Source organism: Chlorocebus sabaeus, chromosome 20 (genome assembly GCF_047675955.1).
Source record: "Chlorocebus sabaeus isolate Y175 chromosome 20, mChlSab1.0.hap1, whole genome shotgun sequence".
Classification (NCBI taxonomy): Eukaryota; Metazoa; Chordata; class Mammalia; order Primates; family Cercopithecidae; genus Chlorocebus; species Chlorocebus sabaeus.
The window spans coordinates 112,220,829-112,241,183 of NC_132923.1; the positions used below are offsets into that span (position 1 = coordinate 112,220,829).

The 20,355-nt window shown below is 36.6% G+C and overlaps 1 protein-coding gene across 1 annotated transcript in view; it reads right to left on the reverse strand.

Moving 5' to 3' along the window:
• Positions 1-2,157: 2,157 nt before the first annotated feature.
• CLIC4 (chloride intracellular channel 4) overlaps positions 2,158-20,355 on the reverse strand; it is a 97,986-nt gene continuing 79,788 nt past the window's right edge. Inside the window, exons 4-6 of the mRNA XM_007979997.3 lie at positions 16,458-16,564; positions 6,391-6,572; positions 2,158-5,665 (exon numbers count right to left, since the gene is read on the reverse strand). Of these exons, the coding sequence (XP_007978188.2) occupies positions 5,501-5,665; positions 6,391-6,572; positions 16,458-16,564 (454 nt within the window). The 3' untranslated portion in view covers positions 2,158-5,500. The remainder of the gene's footprint in view (positions 5,666-6,390; positions 6,573-16,457; positions 16,565-20,355) is intronic.

Below are 20,355 nucleotides of genomic sequence, written 5' to 3' on the forward strand. Positions count from 1 at the left end.
AAGGTGTTATTAGACACAGAGAAATTTAGGACTGTTACATTTTCATAGTGAATAAATTGTTCATGATTATCAATGTCCTCTATTGTAAAACATCCTTCTTCATTTCTAGTAACATTTCTTGCCTCAAAACCTACTTTGTATGATAGTCACATCTTTTCTTAACTGTGTCAATGAATTAACTATTCAATTCTTTAATTTCACCCTTCTGAGCCCATGTATTTGTCTCTTGTAAATAGCATATATTGGGGTTTTTTAATCCAGTTTGACACTTAACATTGTTCAGTCCATTTACATTTCATAAATTTACTAACAGTGTTGGATTTGCTGTTTTTCCAATTTGTCCTATCTTTTGTTCATTTGGTCCTCTTGTCCTTTCTTTTGGATTAAGTGAATTTTTTAAAACTTCCATTTTCTCCTTGAGTCTTGGATTTTTATTCTTGTAGTTTTTAGTAGTTAGCCTAGAAATTCTGATATTTATCCATGATTTATTATCATTTTCTTAAATTGGTACTTTTACCACTTCCCAAATAATGTAAGAATCTTACAAGTACTTAACTCCACTTACCTTCCTTCCATCACTATTGTTATTTATTTTTTGTAATTTTAGTAGAGTCACGGTTTCATCATGTTGGTCAGGCTGCTCTCAAACTCCTGACCTCAGGTGATTCTGCCTGCCTTGGCCTCCCAAAGTGCTGGGATTTGAGCCACTGCACCTGGCCTCTTTTGGTGTTTTAATAGTTTTTTATGGTTGTTGCAGCAGAAGTATTGTGTTGCTGTGACCTATATCTTACCCATCAATTACTGTAAGTTTTTAATAAGTCTTGGCATCTTGTCAGACAAGTTCTCTTTCCCCATCTTCAAATATATGTTGGCTATTTGGGGGCATGACTCTTCCATATGAATTTTTGAATCAGTTTATCTAGTTTCCAAAAACACCTGTTAGGATCTTGTTGGAAAATATATTTATAAATAGTCAGAATTTAAATTTTCATGCTTTTGAGCTCTCCATCCATGAATATGGTATGCCTATCCACTGAACAAATTTCTATTAGGCCTTTCAATAATGTCTTGTACTTTTCTCCATAAAGAATTGCACTTAAAAAGATACAGGGTCTTGCTCTGTCACCCAGGCTGGAGTACAGTGGCACAATCATAGTTCACTGCAGCCTCAAACTTCTGGGCTCAAGAGATCCTCTTCCCTAGCCTCCCGAGTAGCTAGGACTACAGACTCACGCTACCACATTTTTTTTTTTTTTTTTTTTTTTTTCCTGTAGAGACAAGGTCTTGCTGTGTTGCCCAGACTGGTCTTGAACTCCTGGCCTCATGTAATCCTCCCACCTTGGCCTCCCTAAGTGCTGGGATTACAGGTATGAGCCACCATACTTGGCTAGGAATTGCACAGTTTGATTTGATCCTCAATCACTTAGGATCTTTATTCTTTTTTTAAAGCACTTTGTTTATTAGAATAGGTAATATATTTACCAATTTCTAAACACTTAAAAGTATACCTTGATAATTTCCCACCTATTTACCTCAGGCACCCAATTCTCTTCCAGAAAAAAAAAAAAAAACAATGTTACCAATTTCTCTATTGACTTTCAAGGTGGTTACTATTTGTATATAGTAGTTATATTAAATTTTGTTCTTCAATCTTGCAACTAGAAATCCAGCTGAATTATTTTTAGTATTTGTAAATTATTTTGGATTTTATACACACACACACACCATCACAATCATCATTACCTGCCAAGGGCAGTCATTTTGTTGCTTCTTTTCCATTCCTTATTCCTTTCACTGATGTTACTGCATTGGCTAGGATATCTCTAAATAAACTAGCTGTGAAAGTAGCTGGATAGTAGCTGTGATAGAGGGCAACCTTGTCTTATTCTTGACTTTAACGATATAGCTTCTATTTCATTTGCTATAGGTTCTCAATAAAAGTCTTTATCAGGTTAAAAAAAAGTTACCTATTTTGCTAAGAATGAGTAACATGAATATTTTAATCAAGTTATTTTCTGTACCTATTGAAATGATCCTATGGTTTTTTTTCCTTTAACGTATTAAATGTGCTGAATCACCCATAGAAAAAAAAGTAGTCTCAAAACACTTTTACCCCAAGTTGTTGTTTATTTTCATGAGGGGGGGAAAAAAGAATCCTTTATGATAGTGAAAATATACTTTATTTTTAATACCATAGCTGCCAGCAATATACTGGTGTTGATGTTCCAAAGAGAAAAGAAAATACATGCATCCTATAATAAGCTTTCATTTGCCTGTTCCAGAAATTCTAAAGAAAATACTCCAATTCTGTTCAACATGATGGCTTGAGGAGTTGAAATTTTTCCATGATAAAAATATACTTTGTGTGGCCCAAACCTTGACTATTTATAAAGGATGGAGTTTTTAAAAGTCCACATATATCAATAATGAATGCTCCCCTCTCTTTGAATTAAATGCTTAATTCAAATTAATGCAAGAAATTGATGAATCATTAAATGATGAACTTTGTATCAAAATGTTCATGAAAAAATACATTTCGATTTCCTCTCCATTTTTACTTTGTAGTTATTTTCTAAATGGGTTTAAGTACACAGAAATCAATGCTATCTACATGCAACTCCGGAGAGATTCAAAACACAACAGAAATAAAGTTAACGTGCCTAAATCCTAGAGTTGATCCACTTAGTGTAAGAATAAATGTCAGAAATCTCTTAATTGTATACAGATTGCTCAAGGATTTAAAGATAAATTGTGAAAGCCAAAATTACCAAGAAATAAAATCTTATTTGAATTTTATCATAAAAGTTAACAGTCCTAGTAAAAGACAACAGAACTGTACAGAATATCTGCATCTACATCAAAAAAAAAAAAAAAAGGGAAGTTTTATCAGCTAGAATAGAGAGCTTTCCAACTGTTGAATACAAAAATTTCTCAGAATCTCTTGGAAAACAGATCCATTCAGACTCCAATCTCCTCACTGAAGTAAAACACAAAAGGTGTTTAAATGAAGGAGAATGGATTCATTAGTTGTAAAAATAAAATCAGATTTTTCCGTTATGTCAATTCATATACTGCATGACCTGTCTACTATGAAAACTTTTATGTCCCAAATTTCTCAAGATTTTAAATTATGCTCTTTCCACAAACATACAATGGGGTTAAAGCATGTTGCTGGATCGTCCTTTTTACTAGCTAGCTTTTGTCCATTTACCAATTTCCATTTCATTGGACTAACTTCCCTGATAAAGTGGTATCTGTCTTTCTACAGAGAAAAATAATTCTGTCTTCATCAAAATCACAATAGACATGCCTTCCTCGAACATTTAGAGGGATGGCCAAGTGTAATCACTGGGTTAATAAAAACAGGAGAATATCCAAAATGAAAATATTTGAGTTTCAAAATGAATTTTCATCACCGTATTTTGAAGAATGGAGCTCTTTCCCCTGTTAGCCCTCCACCCTGCACCACTTGGTCCACTGTTCACTGGAAAGAACAAACCTTACTGCTCTTGAATCTTTTTTATACTTTAAGCTATGAGGCAAGGTTCAGTATCACCAGAATGAATGCCAAGTTGCCACTATTTAAAAAGTAGGTGAAGAGTGAGAATGCCTGCCTGTGTACTGGTGCAGATGGGACACTTTCACCCACTAAAACCACTGCAAAATAATTTCTCAATAGATAACTGACTAGTGCTTCTTCCTTGAACCAGATAAATCATACAATATTTAATTACAAAAAAAAAAAAAGGCGGGTACTCAAAACTTTTGATAAGCAATAAAGAGTTTTAAGAAAGGTATGGTAAAGAATCTCCCTAAGCCAAATGGATAGGACATGGAGATTTTCTTGTCTTTCATACTAAGCTAATTAATGATAGGTTCAAAAAATGCAGGACACTTATAAAAAGCTGCTTCCATAAAGCCAGTGCTCACTAAATGTTAGCATATCAAAGTGGGAGAAACACTGCCCTTTTAAAGCAATAAACTTAAAATTTCAAGAAACAGCCTATGAGAAATAGCACTTCCTATACAAATTAGGTATAAAAAAATTACCAAAAAATGTATTATAGTCACAATCACAGTCTTTGGAGTAGTACTTAGAAAGTCTGGTTTTGTTTTTGTCTTTTAAAAAAGAGTAAATACACAGCAAAGTTTTATTTTCAGCAAGTTCATCCTCCCTTGTTAGAGCACAAATAATTCCTGATTTAGGACTTCAATTTTAAAAAACACCGAAAAACAAAACAAAAACATGCAGAGTGCTAGTCCTCAACATGGCTACTGGAAAATTTAACTCCAGGAAATGCAATGAGTGAGATCAGGCAAAACTACAGTAAAGACACACTCACCATAATTATAACTTAGTCCCAAAGGAATGAACAATCCTCTATACAAGGTAAATGGGGTGAACTGAGAAAGTTGGTGACCTGTGTTTTATCTTTTTTTTATATAGGATGGATAATGCATTCTTTAGGTCATCTACATTAAATGTACTTTCGAAATAAAAATTCACTTGATATTTTGACAAACCCACCCTTTATTCCTTAGGTTAATTTCTGTGTTAATTTTTACATTACTAATCATTGTACTGCTATAGCTAAATCAACTAAAAATCAGTTTATGTAGTGTTGCTCAAAATAGCAAGCTCTATGATTACCTAAAAACAAGCTTTTTAAAATAAAGAAAGCAATAATGTTCCAAATGAATGGCACAGGGCAAAACACATATAATAAACATATTTAGACAGAGTATCAGGTGCCCATCAATTTCTCTTATAAAGATAAAATGCTTGAGGAAGGTCTTGAGAAAACCCTCACTCCCTCTAAACTTTTAGCTTCTACATGGTGTCAGATGTTACAATTGGTATGAAGGATAAATACTTTTAGGCAAAAGTAAAAATCTATCTACAAAGCAATATAGCAAAATCTGTAGTGACTTTTGTAGAAAGCTCTCTTCTCTGGTGGTAATAGTCGTTAGTACATATCCTGGATAGACTAAATTGAAACAGTATTTCTGATACAGTAGCAATCCTTTCCTATACTTTTACTAAATATTACAAAATTCCAAAAAATACATAAATATTCCTTGTACCATGCATTATGCACCAGTTTGGGGCTGCCTGATAAAGTCGTGGCTACTATTTTAACAATTAAACATTGCACCTCAAAAGTTCTGCCATCTGTACACAGTGAATGGACACAACGGTGAGGGCTCCTGAGAGATGGCAAGCTACCTCTAAGGTGAAAAGTTTGTGGTGGAGTGTCTCCAAATTAAAGAGAGGGGAACCCGGGTAGGGAAGATAGGCAGGGTAAAACGATTTTAAAATAATACTGCTTCGGAGTGTATATCTTAAGATAACTACTACACCTTGTCTATCCTTGATCCTAATCTTTAATAACTGCATGTTCGTGCAAAATACAATTTCTGCTCTGTAAGAAGGAGTAGCCTGTTAGGAAAGCATATTCTTAGAGGAAGACATGAAGACATCTCTTTTATGAACGCGATTTTACTTGGTGAGTCTTTTGGCTACATCACTATATGCTATTTCAACCTCCTTATCACTGGGACAGGTATTGGTGAACTCATCCCTACTGTATGCATTAGTTAGGTATCTCCAGATGCCGGTCATGTCTTTTGGAATATCAAAGTTGCGATATTTTTTGGCCACCACCTGAAATACAAAGAGATCAAAAGTTAACAGACTTATTTTCCATGTCTTGCAAGCTAGACACATCTCAGATTTGGGAGCAAATAATTAATGCTCTAAATCTTTGAGAACTGCTTCTATTTGAAAAGAAGTCTGTCACCATCATTCTAACCAGAGTTTTAAATAATGACCAAGACTGCAAGCTACACCAGGGATTTAGAAGTGTGACAGTGACTGCAAATAACTGCCTTGGACACCCAGAAAGACAGCCAAGTATAATCACTGGAAAATACTTCACAACACACATACACTATTTTACATCTGTTTTTGTTATCTTAGGTCTTTATTTACAACTAGTGCTTATTATTATTCTATTTAACAATGTGCCCAGCCCAGTGTCTCATATAATAAATGCTCAATACTTTTTGCCTTGAACAGAGAAAGCCAGGTGTGATCACAGAACAGAATTTGACAACAGAAGTCAGTGTGGCAAACTCCAATTCAAAGTCATGCATGATATCTTTGCATTTTTATGCAGTCACAGAAAAAAAAATTCATCTTTCTTATATTCCTCAATTTTAAGACATAATTTTCTAACTAACTCTAGGGTGTTTCAACTATTGCCTAAACAGCATTGAGTTAAACAACTAGTCATATAAGATCAGAAATGTTTTGAGCACAAAGGAAATGCCATGTTAGTAAATACAATACAAGGCAATGGCAATGCGACATCACCCCCTCAGACCTACCTTGACAATATGCAGTTTGGGCAGCAGGTTGCAATCAGCTAATGTCATTTCATTGCCATCCAGAAATTTACGTGTAGAAAACTTAATGTCCTCCATACTATTTTCATCAATTTCATCAGGGAGAGGAGAATTCAGATATTCATCTAGTTTCTGCAGGGTTTTCAGGAGACCCCTCTCCAGTGCTTGTGGGGGATAAAAAAGGAAAAAGTGAGAATACTGTAAGAAGGAAAACCACTCAAGTCCGCAAGTAGAAGCATGACTCTTTGAGTCAGTGAGTGTTTACTCTGACACAAGGTACTGAGAACAATACAGACAAGGCCCCTGCTCTCCTAGAGCTTAATTATGTGATAGGGTGGGGGATGAAACAAGTTTGTTCAGGTAAAAGTATAAATAAGCATAATGTCAAACAGTGGTGTTTGTAAAAACTTGCTAACAACAGGCCGGGCGCGGTGGCTCACGCCTATAATCCCAGCACTTTGGGAGGCTGAGGCAGGCGGACCACGAGATTAGGAGATCGAGACCACGGTGAAACCCTGTCTCTACTAAAAATACAAAAATTTAGCCAGGTGTAGTGGCAGGTGCCTGTAGTCCCAGCTACTCGGGAGGCTGGGGCAGGAGAATGGCGTGAACCCAGGAGGCAGAGCCTGCAGTGAGCCAAGATAGGACCACTGCACTCCAGCCTGGGTGAAAGAGCGAGAATCCGTCTCAAAAAAAAAACTTGCTAACAACTACATGTCCCACACATGAACACAAATGCTCCAACACATTTGACATTTAAACTGGAAAAATGGATGAGAAAAGGCAAGCACATTAATTCAAATCTAGAGATTAAAAAATCTTAGAGACAGATTATTGCCCTCATTTTTAATTCCTGCTCCCCCAGGAATATTTTGATTTATCAGCGAGAAATGTGTTAAGAAATACCAATTCAAACAATCCAAACAGAAAACCTGGGATTTTCAAAACTGTCTTATAATTCACAGGAAGCCAAGAATAGCATTATCTTACACAAAAAAACACAAAGGTCAAAGAGTTCAATTTTCAATACTGAACTGGGAGCCTCTTTAACCAAACAGATTAAGATGCTCTGATTGTCATGATTCAGATTGTCATGATTCTGATTGTCAAGATTCAGAAGAAAGGATAATAGAAGATCTGTCTGTTGTTATTCCGTATTTTTGATGGCATTCATTAACGTGGGACAGAGCACCACTGTATATCTGGAAAGTCAAGGTTAGTGGCCCTCAGCAGAAAGGGGGTGCGAATGTCATTTAAAATATGGAGTAACAACAGATAGACCTTCTATTATCCTTTCTTATCCTTTACTTTCAATCCACCTTCCCCTTCACTCTCAGAATAGATGAACTTACACAGATGACTGTGGAAACTGGTCACAAAAGAAAGTTAAATATCATGAGGTGGCAAACCATGTAGTTTTAAGTCGGAATTCAGTTGTGTCCTTTAAGGAAAAAGGTAAAGGCTTACATGCTACATGCTGCATCTTAGATATTTTACCAGCAATGTACATATGTCCTAACCCCAAACCTCTTCTTCCAAACTGCAGCCACCCACTCAGCCTTTGGTCCCTTCATGGTAGTCCAGGTAACACATGGTAGTCTTAGTTAGGTAAGGGGCTACAGGCATAAAAAGGAATGAATAGATTTTAGGAGATAAAAACTAACAGAGTTCAGAAACCAAAGTGAATATGGAGAAAGGGGGGAAGATGCATTCGACAAAATATAATTGAGCCCCTACTACATGCCAAGTCTTATTCTAAGGATTGTTAAATTCACTGTTGAATAAAGCGTAATAGGTTCCTATCCTCAGAGAGTTTAGATCTTGGGGACAGAGGGTAGTATAGAGAAGCTGGTCAAGAAAGTAAAGACTCCCAGGGTGAATGCTGGTGTCAGTTACTGAACCATTTACCTTCCCAAGGAGAAACAGATTTAGGGGCTATGGAGATGAGTTCAGTTAACATGCTGAGTTTGAGGTGCCTGTAAGACATGTGAATAGAGATGTCCAATAGACAGACAAATACGGTTTCAAGTGTCACAAACTAAGCTGGAGTAATGTGTTCAGAAGTTATAAGAACATAAATGAACACTGAAACCATAGAGTAAAGGATAAGTAGAAGGCCTAGAGAAAGCCCTAAGGAACATCATTTAAAGGATAGGTAGGAGGAAGAGCCTGTGGAGAAGACGGAGTTTCACCATGTTAGCCAGGCTAATCTCGAACTTCTGACCTGAAGTGATCCGCCTGCCCTCGTCCTCCCAAAGTGCTGGGATTACAGGCATGAGTCACTGCAACCGGCCAGATTTTTGAATTTTTAAACAATCTTCCATTCCTGAGAAATCCAACGTGGTTGTATTACCTTTTGTTATGTTGCTAGATTTGGCATATTTTGTTTCAGACTTTTGTATCTATATTTGAGAAAGACTGGCTTGAAATTGTCCTTTCTTTTGATGTTCTTATGTGATTTTGGTATCAAGGCTCCCTGCCCTCAAAAAGCAAGTTAGAAAGTATTCCCTCTTTTTTGTTCCCTGGAAAAGTATATGCAAGTATGACCTTCCTTCCTCCAATGCTTGGAAGAGCTCAACAGTGAAGCCATCTGGATCTGGAGTTTTCTTTTTAATTATAAGAAATTTAAACGATATAAGAATATTCACATACTTAATTCCTCCTTGTGTCAATTTTGTTACACTGTACTTTCTGTAAATTTCTCCAATGTTTTCAAAATTATAAGCATAAATTTTTTCATAATATCCTCCAAAAATCACTTTAATGGAACATCTGTAGCAATCCTCCTTTTCATTCCTAATATTGGTTTTTGCTGTCTTCTCTCACTTTTCTTGATTTTCCTTGTCAAGGACTTATCAATTTTTTTTATTTGTTAGATTTTTCAAAGAACTAGTTTTTAGCTTCCTTGTTCAATGTCATGTTTGTTTTCTACTTCCTTATATTCTGTTCTTTAGTATTTCTAATTTTTACTGCACCAATATTGAGCTCTTTTCTTTCCTAATATAGGCTTTTGGAAACATACAATTCCCTCTAAGCACGGTTTGAGCCACATCTCACAAGCAGACATTCTGCATTTTCATCCCTTTATTCTTTTTCAATCTGTGGATTATTTAGAAATATGCTAGTTAATTTTCAAACATGTAGAAACTTTCTAGCTGTAGCTTTTGTTTTTTCATTTTTGAGACAAGATTTGACTCCTGTCACCCAGTCTGGGGTGCAATGGCATGCTCTCGGCTCACTGCAACCTCCATCTCCTGGGCTCAAGCGATCCTCCCACCTCAGCCTCCTGAGTAGCTGGGACTATAGGCACATGCCACTGCACCTGTCAAGTTTTTTTATTTTTTGTAGACAGAGGGTTTAGCTATGTTGCCGAAGTTGGTCTTGAACTCCTGAGCTCAAGTGATCCATCCACCTCAGCCTGCCAAAGTGCTGGGATTACAGCCGTGAACCACTGTGCCCAGTTCTAGCTGTACTTTTGTTATTGATATCTATCATATTTTCTTTGATTGAGAAACATTCCACATGTTTTCAATTTTTTTGGAAAAATTTTTAGCTTTGTTCTATGGCCCAGCTTTACCATCAATTTTGTTCCGTGTGCATTTGAAAAAAAAAGTATATTCTGAAGTACAGTGAGATATGTATATACATATATGAGATTAAATTTGTTCACTGTATTGTTCAATTTTGTCTTCTCATTGTTTTCCTTTTGCGGTTGGTTCTAACAGTTACTAAGGAGGTAAGTTAAGATCCCACTGTGACTGCGGATTAGTCTCTCTCTTTTAGTTCTGTCAGTTTGGCTTTTATTTTCAGGCTAGTTATTTGGTAACACAAGTTTAGAATTATTTTATCTTCCTGGTAGATTAACCTTTTTAAATCAGTCTGGAACATGTTTCATTATCTCATAATGCTTCTTTCCTTAAAGTCTACTTGATCCAATGTCAGTGTGGCTTTGTCAGCTTTCTTTAGGTTAGTATTTACACTATTGCATTTTTAGCTTTCCTGGATCCACATTTCATTTATGTATGTGTTTCAGATAGATAGATAGATGATAGATAGATAGATAGATAGATAGATAGATAGATAGGGTCTTGCACATAAGCAACATTGTTTTTAATCCAGTTGGTAAACTTTGTTTTTTCTTTGGAATATTTAAATAATGTATATTCAATGTCATTACTAAAAACTCTGGTTTAAATCTGCCATATACTTCTTATTTGTCCACCTGTTCTGTGTTCTTTTCTTCTCTCCTACCTTCCTATGGATTACATTTTTAAAAATTATTCCTCTATTTCCACCTCTATTGCTTAATATACATCCTTTTCTAGTTTTTGTTTCCCTGACTCATTAAAGTTTAATTATAACTGTTGCCACTTCCAGGATAATGCAAAGAACTTGGAACTCCATTAACCTCCTTTCTGTCCTATATGGTACTATTGTTATATATTTAATTCTACTTTTTAAAAATTAATTAGTTTATTTATGTATTTATTTATAGACAGAGTCTCATACTCTGTCGCCCAGGCTGGAGTACAGTGGTGCAATCTCAGCTCACTGCAACCTCTGCCTCTGGGTTTCAAGTGAATCTCCCACCTCAGCTTCCTGAGTAGCTGGGATTACAGGTGTGCGCCACCACGCCTGGCTGATTTTTGCAGTTTTAGTAGAGATGGGGTTATGCCATGTTGGTCAGGCTGGTCTTGAACTCCTGGCTTCAAGCGATTCACCTGCCTTGGCCTCCCCAAGTGCTGGGATTACAGGCGTGAGCCACTGTGCCTGACCTGGTAATATTTTTTACTTAGGTAAATATCAAACAAATTAGAATGTGTTACCTAAGTGATAAGTGATAAGGTCAAAGATCTACCCACTTTATTATTAAATGATAATGCTAGCCATAGTCATGATCAAGTTAGCTTATTTCTTAGAGGAAACATAACCAGCAGAGGGCACTGGAACCCAGTAAAATGAAGTTGAGACATTAGCAGAGCTCAGCTGAAACTACGGAAGTGACAGAGAAACAAGCCACTTAAAAGATCAAAAACACAAAACAATAAACAAACTTTTATTAATTACATTCAGGCCAGCATAATGCATATAGTTAGCTGAAATGTAGTTTATAAATTAACAAGAGAATACAATGTGAGAAACAGTTAGGTCAGTAAGAATTCCAGGAAATGATGAAACACATTTTATGGTTATATTTAAAAGGAAAAGAGAAAAAGGAGAGAGCGGAATCTCAAGGTTGTAAAACAAGATTTAATATGCTTTTTATTAAAGGCAGTGAATGCATGGCCGGGCACGGTGGTTCACACCTGTAATCTCAGTACTTTGGGAAGCCAAGGCAGGTAGATCATCTGAGGTCAGCAGTTCAAGACCTGCCTGGCCAACATGATGAGAACTCGTATCTACTAAAAATACAAAACTTAGCCAGGCATGGTGGTGCACACCTATAGTCCCCGCTACTCAGGAGGCTGAGGCAGGAGAATCACTTGAACCCGGGAGGTGGAGGCTGCAGTGAGCCGAGATCACGCCAGTGCACTCCAACCTGGGCGACACAGCAAGACTCTCTCTTAAACAAAACAAACAAAAAACAATGACAAAAAAGCAGTGAATGCAGAACAAGAACATATTAGAGTACAAGGACCAGTTCTTTGACCAGATTACAATGAACAGAATCAGTCCATGGGGAGGATAATGTTGCCTGAATTCAAACATTGAATTATTGTCTCAAATGCTATTTGAGTGTTTTGACAAGTTTTTGAGCAAATGTTTAACCTTGGACCTGCCGTAAATTAATGATTTTCCTGAATTTTATATATATATAAATAAAATATCCTAAATTTACAAGGTTTATAACACATAGTATTCCTCAGTGCAAGGCACAGTTTTTCATGCCTGTAATCTCAGCACTTTGGGAGGTCAAGCTGGGTGGATTGCTTGAGGCGAGGGGGTCAAGACCAGCCTGGGAAACGTGGCGAAACCTTGTCTCATTTAAATACATTTTTTAAAGTCTAGCATAACATTACAATGACTCTTTTTTCTATAATTTTGGACTTAGCAAAGCACTTTTGATGAAGTTGAATTGCTATACCTGACTAGAGTGTTAGTAATTTTTCATAGTTAAGAATGTCATAACAAAGATATATTAATGAAAACAAAGAATGATGAATTACTTTGATACAATTATATTTATCAACGTAAGGTATGACCAATAAAACAAATGCAAACAGAGCTATCAAAAAGTACTAAATAGCACCATTCAATAAACACAATACAGTTTTCAAGACTAATCATCACAAAGGAGTATATAAAGATAAAGAAAATGCCAAAATTAACCACTAGAAGGCAGTAGCAAGCCATCACAAAGTAGCTCCCTGTCGGTAGATAATAAGTAGCACTATTATTCTCCAATACCCTTGATGTAGTAATGCTGATATCTCTAAGAAGCTATTTCAAAAGCTCTCAAAAAATTATTAAGTGCAACAGAGCAACACAATCAGTTTAAAATTAATTATGAAAGTCAAAACACCCTTTTTTGTCTAAGAGAACACAGTAAAATTAGAAAGATTAACACACACCAGGGTCCAAAGTGTAGGGAAATGAATACTTTCATGTTTGTGGGAATATAAACTGGTATAGACTTTTAGAGAACAATTTGGCAAAATAGAGCAAAATTTAAAATGCACAAACTTCTTGAACTATTTGGAATCTAGCTCAAGGACATTCACCAGCAGCACTGTTTATTATAATGAAGAAAAAAAAAAAACTTGAGACAATCTAGATGTCTATCAACATGGAAATGGCTAAATGAAAATCCATATTATAAAATACAAAGCAGAATTTCTAAAAATAGAGGTAGATCTATATTTTGATATAGTAACTGCATAATGTATGTACACAATACATATTTACAGAAATGTTTGCAAAATTACATAAAAAAAGGACATTAAATTGTTGAGGTCATGTAATACGATTAAAGAGGGGCAATTAAGTTTTATTAAATTTATTTCTATACCATTTTAACTTTTTCAGCAAGCATGTATTCTCTGTTGTTACATGATTTGAATGAGCAAAATTCAAGGCAGAAAACATTAAATGTAACAAGAGCATTTCTGTTATTGAAAAACAAGATAATTTACAATGACTACAACAAAGACTAAAAATTATAAGCACTGACATGGATAAAACTATATTTTCAAGCTACCTACCACAGTCTTTAAATAAAGGGTAACCTTATACAAACAAGTTTTAAGGCTAAGTTACACATCAATGGAAAACAGAAAGAGGTAATGGGTATTTAAAGATAATTTAATATACAATGCAGGCTTACTGCTACAACAATGCACAACCATCCTCTGACTTACAACACTTTTCCAGAGAGAAAGGCAGGAGTTGTGGGGAGATGAGAAGGGAGAGGATCCTGAATAAAAGGGAACTAATCAGGACCTCTAGATTCCTTGCCCCCATCTAAAAATAGGAATTTGGACATCATGAAATATGCCTCAGAGTACATTCAACAACGCTAAGTTCACTTCTCTCTTGTGAGTATTATAAATACCAATGACTAGTTACAGTTGGGACCTTGGCCAATTACATAAATTAATACCGCCACAGAACTTAAAAAAAAAAGTAGGAGATCTAGGGACAGGTCATGCTTAACACATCCCCACAAAAGAAATTACCCATGAACTTCTCTTTGAATGCCTAAATGGTTACATAAACTTTTACTCCCAATCAACTTAAACATGTTACCAAAATAATTATATATGTGTTATCTATCATCAGTGTCCCCCTTTATTCTTTAGATTTTACTTTTTACTTCTTACTCCAACCTAACCACTAGTCCTTCTATTTCAGTTTCACTAGCCCAAAACTGTAGCATTCAGGCATCAAATCCCTGACTTAGAATTAAGTCCTAAAAGGTTTAAAATTGTCTAAACATATTGGATTTTGAAAATATTTAATAGGTGGTAAAACTAATCAGACTTGTCTACTCTGATTTACACCATGTAAAATGACAAATCCATCTCTGTGTGAATTGTCAGCATTTGGGTGGGGGTTGGGGGAAATAAAAAGGTGAATCACTAATTTCCTAGGATTACTAAAGCCTTTTGATTGCACTAAACAGATGTGAGACCTGCAGCAAACATACATAAGGAGGGCCCATTAAGCTCCAAAGTGATTTGAAATATTGTTTTCTAAAGTATCATGGCCTCAACAGGTCCCTGTGGAGAGAAGTTGCTTGGCAACTGGAACTTTTATTTTCCAGTAGGTAATTCAATATAAAGCCTTCTAGATTATGTACCATGTATTATATTATGTTGTTTGTTCTTATTAGTTACAGCACTCTGAGGACATGAAAAGTAGGTGGCTGCTTAAGATAGTAACAAATTGATAGGGAAAAAATAGAATACAAAGTTATACTTAAATGAGTCACTTTCTAACCTTTTTATTCCCCCCCCCACCCCGCCCCATCCTCATCCCTCAAAGCAGAAGCAAACACATTTTATTCCTTTCGCCTCCCCACCAAGTGTCAGAAGAAATTTAACCACCCTCCAACTCCCAAAAAACCACACAGAAAAATACAAACATAACTGTAACTAAGATTGTTCCAAGAAGTACGCAGCAGGAACATCTGGGTATAAAAGGGTAATTTTATGAAAAGAACAGCTAGCTTGCATGAAGGAAGGGCAGAACAGAAAAGACACTGTCTGTGGAAAGGAGGGGCTCCAACATAACCACTTACTTAATGTATAAATTGCTTAGACAGAAACATTAGTCAGGGAAAAAAAAAAAAAAAAGCCAATTACTAAAGAAAATTGCTTCCAAACCATGGCAGCTACCGCAATACATTATTAACAGATACAAGCCAGACCTAAGCACTAACTTTTTTCCCTTCACTGTAGAAAAACATTTCATGTAGTATTATTCCAAAAATCAAGAGCAAAAAACATTGGAATTCAATACTATTATTATAAAGTGCTGCAATTTTAAAATTTAGTAATAAAAAATAGCCTGAATAGCTTGGGAATTTGCCTACTGAAATAACATAAGGAAATTAGGAAGTATTTCACTTTTTTATACGATATTTATTCTTGTTTAACTAGCACTGACATTTTCCCCTTTGGTATTCTTGTTCCTTTGCTGACATAAACTTCTCAAAAGAACTCCACTCAAGCTAGGAAACTATCTGACACTATGATAAATATTTTTAGGAGCTAGCATTTTTGGTTATTGGGTTACTTTCAAATAAACACTAATGTGTGCTACACAGTTTTCCCCAGAAGAGAAGAACTATGCTCAACATCCCGAAGAGAAGAGAAAATGAAATTACTTAATGCTGTAGTTAAGACAAGGTTCATTGAATGGAACCTCTTGCAAAGAGACCTCCCTACACTATACATCCATTTGGTAAATAAGATAATAAAAATAGTGTCCTTTAATAAATAAAAGAAAATTGTATCTGTACTACCTAAACAATTTTCACCATGAAAACATGACTTGAAAATGAAATTCCAGCTTGAAGATGCAGATAAATTTGGAAGGATAGTATGTCTAATTACCCTCTTAGAGCAACTCCAAAAATTGCTCTTTAAGGGTAATTAGCAAAAACAACAACAACAACAAAACCCTCAGACTGACTTTAGGCTGCAGGCACTCAACAATAAACATTTAGTTTTAATTTAAATTAAGCTCGACCAATCTATGCTAAACCACCACAACCACACAATCCACTGTTTCTGATGCACCATTAATTCTTTGCCTAGCTCCCCTCACAGTAACTTCTCAAAATAATATGAGATCAACTTCATTCAAGAAGCATTTTATCACACACTTAACTATATACTGTGCTACTAGCTAGAAACATGGAAAACAGCAACATAGGGACTTACTCCAGTTTATCATCCAATTTCTGACCAACCCTGAATGACAGTTTTTATTACTTATGGGAATGGCTGGACTCTAAAGTATTCATTTATAATCACTGTCATAGTAACAGCTTGTTGTTGTTTGGGGTTTTTTTTGCAGTGTTAATTCAATTTTTTGTTTTTTACCTTCATTAGCCTCTGGCCTTGAATTCTTGATATATGCAGAGAATTTGGCAAAGATGTCCATTCCAGCAGTATTTGATTCTGGGTGTTTTGGTGAAAGCTTTAAGTACCTAAACAGAAAAAGTGATACAGATTATAGATCCTTCAAATATGAATTAGCATAAGTTCTCTCAAACCACCATGCTAGCAGTTACTAGACGTCTTTTAATAGTTATTACCATAAGAAATACCATCATTTGTTTTCTATGGTATTTTTAAAAAGTGTTTTTTCCTTAGGAGACAAAGTTCTGATGTTTTTGTTCACATATTAATATTCTTGGCAACCACAGGGCATGTGTACTCCACCTCCATCTGATAAATTAGAATGCTGGGGAAACAGTTGACTTGTTCAGAGATTTGTGCCAGGCCAATGGGAGTCTTGGAATGAGATTGCTAGAGCAGTGCTGTCCAAGAGAACTTTCTGTGATGACGGAAATGTTCTCTATCTTCATTGTCCAATACAGTAGCCACTAGTGTCATGTACCTATTTGAATATGAATTTAAATTAATCACAAATAAAATTAAAACTTCACTTCCTCAGTTGCACTAGTCACATTTCAAGTGCTCAGTAGTCACCAGACAGCACGGCTCACGTGCCTTCTCAAACAGCAGTGCCAACCAGATCCTTAGTATGCCCTGCACTAAACCAGCCAGAGAACCCCAAAGGCAGGAAAAGCGCCTAGGCTGGTCAAGCATCATGATCATCCATAGCAGGTTAAGCACAAAAACAGTAGGAGGCGGATCAACCGCTTAAAACCTACACCTGGGATTTCCCAAAACCTCACTTATATTACACATTCCCTAGAATATTTATGAGGGTAGCACTGAACAACAGAAAACTGAGATGTCAGAAAGCGCGCTGACAAGTGTTCTATTGTGTTGTCACATTTTTCTACTTTTAGAACAGACGTAATACACCAGCTTTCTAAAACACACACACAAATACATTTTTCACATGTTTAGATTCAAAACACACATACTCTGTGTATATTTCTTCTTCAAACTGGAAAATATATGAAAAGGCTCAATTATTCATCTTCCCCTTAGCAGGACTCATGTCAGCCCCAGGAGTCAGGGCTAGAAGAATTCAGATTCTTAGCCCCATATTAGGGAAGATTAATCAGCTTGAAGGTCCTGCAAAACGTCACTAGAAAATGGACTTGGGAGCAATAAGACTTTAGAAAGAACCTTACAGTGTACTAATTATTTCAATTCATTTATTTGGACAGATTGTCTTGCCAGCTTTCTTTAAAAACGAAGGGGATATAGTTTTCGAAATTTAGTTCAGTTGCAAGTTGTGTTTCAGCTTTTATATTCATGTATCTTCCATTTACTATTTTGGATTCAGGAAGAGATGTATCTTCTAAGAATTGGGCAGAGTACTATATTGGCAAGGAAGATGTAAAATATCTATGAACACCTATATGCTCAAGACATCTTTCTTTTTAATAGGTCTACCTAGTCTCTAGATAGCTCTCATTTTTTAAGCTTAAAGATTTATCTTATAAACACAATTATTTACATAAAGAGTTTTTCTATAAAAAATTAGTGAGTTTCACCTGAATTTAGATATCTATATCTATCTAGACATACATTAACCGCACATCCCCAACTATAGAACCCTTTACCCTCTCCATTTTCTTTGTTTCTGCCTGAGCAGAAACAGTTAATCACAGATCCACCATCCCTGGATTTCCTCTGACTATAAAAACAAGCCTCCAGTTTAAATGTTTGTACTGCTTGTAATACAGGACCATCACTGACTCATTTCAAACAAATAACAGCGCAGTGAACATAGTGCCTTTTCAATACATCTATGTCTTCCTGTAGCCAAGTTGCCCAAATTCTCCTTTTCCCCAACCACTATTTAGCTGTACCTATTTGCACTAATGAAGTAAGCCTCACAGTTCTCAAAATAATTTACAGGAAAAGGCAGGCTTGAATTACAGATCATTTATATATTCATCATTCATATATACAGTGTAATTCTTACAACATGCCCTGTTGTCCCTCTGAGATGAATTACTAATTTTGTGTGTGTGTGTGTGTGTGTGTGTGTGTGAGAGAGAGAGAGAGAGAGAGAGAGAGAGAGAGACAGGGTCTCCCTCCGTCACCCAGGGTGGAGTGCAGTGGCAGGAGCAGCCTCAACCTCCTGGACTCAAGCAATCCTCCCACCTTGGCCTCCTGAGTAGCTGGGACTACAGGCATGTGCCACCACGCTTGGCTAGCTTTTTGTATTTTTTGTAGAGATGCGGTTTCACTATGTTGCCCAGGCTAGTGTTGAACTCCTGGGCTCAAGTGATCCTCCTGCCTCAGCCTCCCAAAGTGCTGGGATTACAGGCCTGAGTCACTGCACCCAGCCTGTACTATTAATTTAACGCACAGAATAGTACAGCTATAAGAGAATGTTCACCTCAGATCTCTCATTTAACCTAAAAGGAAATTATGTTCCAGAAAGTTTACACACTTGGCCCCTAAATCACTCAGCTAATTAAAAGTATTGACAAACTAGGCCAGGCACGGTGACTCATGCCGGTAATCCCAGCACTTTGGGAGGCCAAGGCGGGTGGATCAACTGAGGTCAGGAGCTCAAGACCAGCCTGGCCAACATGGCAAAACCCTGTCTCTACTAAAAATACAAAAATTAGCCAGGCATGGTGGTGGGCGCCTGTAATCCCAGCTTCTTGGGAGTCTGAGGCAGAAGAATTACCTGAGACCAGGAAGCAGAGGTTGCAGTGAGCAGAGATCGCGCCACTGCACTCAGCCCGGGCGACAAAGCGAGACTCCATCTCAAAAAAAAAGTATTGACGAACTAAAACTGAAATCTCCTGTCCCCAGGTCTAGTGTTTTTGTTTGTTTGTTTGTTTCTATTGCAGATCAGATTTTCTCTAAAAGATAAATCAAATTCTAAACCAGTAGGTTCAAAATCAACTTTTTTCCATCTTCCCCAAACTTTACATTGTAATTTATGCATTATTATTAGCTTTAGCAAATAGCTTGATCAAGCAATGGTTTTCAATTATTGTGAGAACTCATTTTAACATTTAGCAAAAGGGAGGCAAGTAATAAAAGACCAAGTGTCAATGACAGAATAGACATGAGCACCCAGGGTATTTAGACTTTCAGATTAGTCCTTAATTCTGCTTACATCACAGACTTTTAATAGTAGACTAGCTGGCTGGGCGCAGTGGCTCACGCCTGTAATCCCACCACTTTGGGAGGCTGAGGTGGGTGGATCACAAGGTCAGGAGTTTGAGACCAGCCTAGCCAACAGAGTGAAACCCTGTCTCTACTAAAAATACAAAAATTAGCCAGGCGTGGTGGCATATACCTGTAGTCCCAGCCACTTGGGAGGCTGAGGCAGAAGAATCGCTTGAACCCGGGAGGTAGAGGCTGCAGTGAGTCGAGATCGCGCCACTGCATACCAGCCCTGGTGATAGTGTGAGACTTTGTCTCAGGGAAAAAAAAAAGGTAGACTAGCTAAGAATGTTTCTATGCTTTTAGGAAAGATCTCAGGCATTTTCTCCTTTCTGGTGTAAATGTAAAAATGAAGGCTGATTAGCCTTGTAAATTCCTTTTTTGTATGTCTTTCTCTCTCTCCCCTTTTTTTTTTTTTTTGAGACAGTTTTGTTCATATTGCCCAGGCTAGAGTACAGTGGCACAATCTCAGCTCACTGCAACCTCCTCCTTCCAGTTTCAAGCGATTCTCCTAAGCCTCCCAAGTCGCTGGCATTACAGGCACCCGCCACCACGTCCAGCTAATATTTTTTGTATTTTTAGTAGAGACAGGGTTTCACCATGTTGGTCAGGCTGGTCTCAAACTGCTGATCTCATGATCTACCGTGCCCAGACTGTATGTCTC